Source organism: Elephantulus edwardii, unplaced genomic scaffold (assembly GCF_000299155.1).
Source record: "Elephantulus edwardii isolate Elephantulus edwardi_28Jun2011 unplaced genomic scaffold, EleEdw1.0 scaffold00288, whole genome shotgun sequence".
Classification (NCBI taxonomy): domain Eukaryota; kingdom Metazoa; phylum Chordata; class Mammalia; order Macroscelidea; family Macroscelididae; genus Elephantulus; species Elephantulus edwardii.
Genome location: NW_006400038.1, coordinates 204,792 through 210,534, shown reverse-complemented (window position 1 = coordinate 210,534; position 5,743 = coordinate 204,792). Strand labels below are relative to the sequence as shown.

Below are 5,743 nucleotides of genomic sequence, written 5' to 3'. Positions count from 1 at the left end.
AGAAGGGTACAACAATGAATGAATGGAATTCCAAGATCTCTGTAGATGTTCATTGAAATGAAAAATAAACAAACTAAATTAATAAAAAAGAAAAAAAAAGGAACTGTCCTTGTCTGTGTCCTTCTCAGACCATGCAATAAAGGCTGCTCCTTTCTTGGGACCAGCTTCTCATTCTTGCTCTCCACTGCCCATCTTTCTCCTAAGGAGCAGCAGGGAGATTCAGATCACACACTTTAGGATTAACAATGTAACTTCTTACTACCAGGCCAACAGCCCTCCCCTTACCATGTTTATATGGAGGGGAGAAAACAGCACAAATTCATAGGGTTAAAAGTGTCAGTAATGACCTTTTGTCCTTTCACTTCCTGTCTTGTTAAGACAATTGTTTAAATAAAAAAAAAAATCAAGGGTGTTAGAAGACAAAAAGTGCTTCCACGGGCCACATAGAGATGGGAACTTTGGGCAGGTGTGAGTTCTATCATTCCAGGGCCAGTTTAACCAGATTTTCTGGTATATTTTTAAATTTCTCATTATGCAGCCAGGCCCTAGCAAAGAACCTTGTGTTCCTGGGTGGAAAGGGGAAGGTTCTAGGGTGTGCACTTTACTTGCTGGAGCCTCAGGCCAAAGAACTGATTTAAAAGATAGGTACACAAGCAGGGAAGAGCTTGGCACCTAGTGCCCAAGGCTCAGGGTCGAGGTGGGTGCAGATCAGGTGCTGGATGGGGTATGCAGCACATGAGGCAGACGGGCTCCCAGGGAACACATCCACTCAGAGGCAAATGTGACAAGACAATACGTCATGCACAGACTACTCAGGGATGGAGGGCCCTCCAAGACACTCATAAGGGTAGAGGGGTGAAAGGGAAACCCTGGCTGAGCCCAGGAAGGTCTCACCTCTTGATGTTGCTATGGATGATCTCCAGGCCATGCAGATGCACCACTGCTTGGAACAGCCCAGAGCAGATGCTGATTCGCAGGGGCCAGGACAGAGGGGCTGAGCCACCCTGAGGAAAAGAAAACAAAGGGGTGCTGTTCTCATACCTGGGCCTCTCCAGATAGGAGTCTGGTGGCACAGTACACAGTGAGTATGCTGTGTCTGCTGTGCTCTAACCTAAAGGCCTTGAGACTGCAGGGGTTCAAGTCCATCAGTGGCTTCTCATGAATAAGACAAGCTGTCTCCTTCCTCTCATCACTACAACAGAACAGCAAGTCTCGGTGCTTTCTGAAACTTTCTAAGTCTTGATGCCAATGCCCTTGGTTCCTGCCTATCTTCAGCTCTTATGCCCTCAATGTTGATACCAGCACCTATATATACTAGTTACACTTGCTAGGTGACTTTGGATAACATACTTAATGTTTTGGAGCCTGACTCCCCATGTTTTAGTGTTGTAAGAATTCAAGGATAGGGAGTATACCTCAAGGGGAGTATTTTCTGCATAGTACCTGCCACATAGTAAGTGCTCAAAAAATAGTTGTTGCTTGCAATTCGTAGCAACCCAATGTACAATAGCCATGAAACCTCTATCCTGTGCCAATCTTACTGTCTCTGACAAACCTACCCTCATTACCCCAGTCACTGAGTCAATTCATATCATTGAGGGTCTTCTTCTTTTCACTGTCCTTCTACCTTCCCAAGCATGACGTCCCTCTCCAAGGACTGGTCCCTCCTTGAAACATGTCCAAAGTACGTCAGACGAAGTCTCAGAATCCTTGCCTCCAAGGAGCAGCCTAGTTTCACCCTCTCTAGGAGGAACCTGTTTGTTCTCCTAGCAGTCCATGGTATATTCAATACTCTTCTCCAGCACCACAACTCAAAGGCATCAACTCTCCTTCTGTCATCCCTAGTCATTATCCAGCTCTTGGACACACAGCAAGCAATTGCAAAGACTATGGCCTGGATCTCAGTAGTTATTTTTATTATTCTGACTCTAAAATTTATACAAAGTCAGGGCTTAGGAGCAGCAGTCTGTTTGGGGCAGAGGCTTCCTTCCACCTGTGTTTGGATAACAGGCATTCTGCCTTTAAGACAATTTTACATGTGGCATTGCTACCATTATGTGACCCTCCAATTAAACCACCATCTATTGCTCACATGTTAGGCTGCATGTGCTATCAGAACTGTCTGCTAACCCTAGCATAGTTTTACTCCCCAAACCTAGATACCTGGAGCTGCTGTATGTGTTGTCGAGTCAGCTTGATTTCATAATGATGCTACATACAACAGATGTTCTAATCCTATGTACCAACCCTCCCCATCTTGTGTCATTCTCATAATCTCTGCTATGATTCAGCCCATGGTTCCAGGCACTGCCATCTGGCTGCATTTCAGACAGACTTGTCTCTTCGTACAGCAGTCCATCATGCAGTCAGTGTTCTTTATCAACACAGGAATTCAAAGGCATCACTTTCACGTGAAATAGGTGAAAATACCATAGCTTAAATCAGGCATCCTTTAGTCTTTAAACTGACATCCTTGTTCACACTTTAAAGATATCCTTGACAGCAGATGTGCCCAAAATATCATCTGATTTCTTGAATGCTGATTCTATGGATATTGATAAAATTAAATCCTTTACAACATCAATATATCATGATGGTGCTTCAGACATTTTGGTGAGGATTTTGTGACTCATGAGGATTCTTATTTTCATTATGTTGCTGTGTCAATAGTGTAACCTAAACTTTTTCTTTCAATACCATTGGTTCCTGATCCTGTGCTATTCCCTAAACAGGCTGCACACTGACTAATTCTTTTTGGTGCAGTGAGTGACTCTATTTCTTTCTTCTTTGGATGCGTCCTGTGTCATTCAATAGTTTTTCATAGCATCCTTCAGATTGCAGCTCAAGGCTTGTGTTTGTTCTCAAGTTCTTCCAGCTTGAGAAATGTCAATTGTGTTCATCCCTTTTGTTTTTTTTAAATCCAAGACTTAGCACATTTCATTATAACACTTCATCATTTCAAGCTGCCCTTTGAAATGTTCTGTTTATCTGGCTTACTTCAACATTTCTTCCCTTTGTCATGATCTCTCTACATTCTACTGCAATTTTCAGTCTCTTCTGAATATCCATTTTGAGGTGTGTTTTCCCTCTCCTGTCTTTATAATGACCTTTGGCTTTCTTAATGGATGGTGTCATTGATGTTATCCCACAGCACCTGAGGTCTTGGGTCATTACTGATCAATGCCTAAAATTTACTCTTGAATGGTTTTTAAATTCAAATGGGATAGACTCAAGGTTTACACGCAATCAATCATGGAAGAGTGACAGGAGAGGGAAGGAGGGAGAAGGGAGCTGAGATTAGCAAATGGATATTCGGTGAAGGAAAAGGCAAAGCACAGTGAGGATTTAATGAGACAGAATAGTAATTAATGATAAATTATAATTAATGTTACAAATCAAAATACATATGAATGATTGATGGAAAAACAATTTTTTTAAAAAAATACATGCCATTAATAGTCATTGGTTATACAAAATTCTTATTATGTAATCTTCAGCCTGTTTTCAATCATCAAGGTCGTACTTTCAAACTACCAATTCTTCTATTTCTAATTTTTGCATTCCAATCACCAGTTATTATTTTATCATCTTAATTGGATCTCTGATCAAGTTCAGAATGTGAAAACTGGTAAAAATTCTCAATTTCTTTATTTGGAGCGATTGTTGTTATGTGCCGCTTGCGACTCATAGTGACCCTATGTACAACAGCTCTGAACCCTGCTCTATCCTGAGACAACCTTATTGTCTCTGACACACGTACCTCCATTACCTCAGTCGCTGAGTCAATCCATCTTATTAAGGGTCTTTCTCTCTTGCACTGTCCCTCCACTTTCCCAAACATGATGCCCCTTCTCCAAGGACTGGTCCCTTCTTGCAACATGTCCAAAGTATGTCAGATGAAGCTTCAGAATCCTTGCCTCCAAGAGCAGCCTGGTTTCACCCTCTCTAGGACAAACCTGTTTGTCCTCCTGACAGTTCATGGTATATTCAATACTCTTTCCAGGACCACAGCTCACAGGCAATTCTCCTTCTAACATACCTAGTCATTGTCCAGCTTTCTGATTCATAGCAAGCAATTGTAAAGACTATGGCCTGCATCAGGTGCCCCTTAGTCTCCAGATATCATTACTCGTCAGTATTCTGGAGAAGTCTGACAGTAGACTTTCCCAATGAAATTCGTCTTTTGATTTCCTGGCTGCTGATTGTGGAGCCATGCAAACTGAAGTTGTTAACAATCTCAATCTCTTCACTGCCTATCATGATGCTGCTGTATGGCCTGGTGATGAGAATCTTTGTTTTTCTGATGTTGAGCTTCAATCCATATTGAAGGCTCCAGTCCTTGACCTTCTGCAGCAAGTGTTTCAGGTTCTCTCAGTTTCAGAAAGCACAGTTGTGTCATCTGCATAATGCAGGTTGCTGATGAGTCTTCCTCCAATCCTGATGCTACATTCCTCATCATAGAGCCTAGCCTCCCAGATAATCTGTTCCACATAAAATTGAAAACATATGGAGACAGGCAGTATCCCTGGTGCTGGCACTTCTCAGTGGTGTTCCTTTGAGCATGTCTTTCTGTTTCTCTTATACCAGAAACTCCTTTTGTGGAGGAGGGGCAAAGTATACTTGTGTTGTTCTGAAGACTGACAAAGACAAGTGGAAAGTCCGATCTCAGTGACTAGTGCTATGGGAGAGCTGAGTTGTTATTGATAAGTACTATCGATATGGAACCAACTCATAGCTCATTCTCCAGAAGGTTTACAGAAGCTGTAAATTGCATGGAAGGAGATTGCCTATCTTTTTCCTGTGGAATAGGTGGGGGATTTGAACCACATTCCTTTGGGCTGGCAGCACAATACCTTACCACTAGCATTCAGAGCTCCCCTGGGAGAGCTGTGAATACCAACAATCAATATTATACTAGGGGGATCTGCTTTGTCCAATTGCTGCCACAAGAAACAATAACTCTTTTGTGGAATACTTCGTCTGTGTTTGAGGATTTTTTTAAATTTATTATTAATTTCAATGAAAATTTACAGAGACTTTGGATTTCCATTCATTCACTGTTGCACTTTTCTCCCTGCTCACCCCTCCCAGTACACTCTTCTTTTTGAAAAGTAAAAGAAAAATTCTTTCACTGTTTTACAATCCCTCCCCCCAGGTCCGCAGCCTTTGTTCTGGACTCCTGTCATGACAAAAATACCTAATCACATATCCCTTTTAAACAGTTTGCTCCCTCATCTGTTTCAATGCAGTATACATTACTGAACTCATCTTTCTCAGTCTCCCCCAAATCCCGAGGTCAGTCCTGTTTTACAACATGCAGTGTTTGTCCTTTTGTGACTGAGATACTTCACTCAGCATAACGTCATCCAGGGTCACCCATTTTCTTTTTTTTTTTTTCTTTCTCCATACCTATTTAATCTATTCAATAGTTTCCATATTCTGTTGGATCACCTTTCTTGGGAATGGAAACAAATATGGACCTCTTCCAATACAATGACCTGACAGCTGTCATCCAAATTATCTGACATAGACTGGTGAGCATATCCAGGACTGCGTCTGTTATTTGAAACATGTCAATTGCTATCCCATCGATTCCTGGGGCCTTATATTTTGCCAATGCCTTCAGTGTAGTTTCAACTTCCTCCTTTATTACCCTTGGCTTCTGCTCATGTGGTACTTCCCGAAATTTTTCAGTGTAATTTCTTTTCGAATACTCAATGACTCTGTATTCCCTCCATCTTCT

At 41.8% G+C, this 5,743-nt stretch overlaps 1 protein-coding gene across 1 annotated transcript in view; it reads right to left on the bottom strand.

Moving 5' to 3' along the window:
* IRAK2 (interleukin-1 receptor-associated kinase 2) overlaps positions 1-5,743 on the bottom strand; it is a 57,829-nt gene that overhangs the window by 46,578 nt on the left and 5,508 nt on the right. Inside the window, exon 4 of the mRNA XM_006900549.1 lies at positions 895-1,004. Coding sequence (XP_006900611.1) covers positions 895-1,004 — 110 coding nt within the window. The remainder of the gene's footprint in view (positions 1-894; positions 1,005-5,743) is intronic.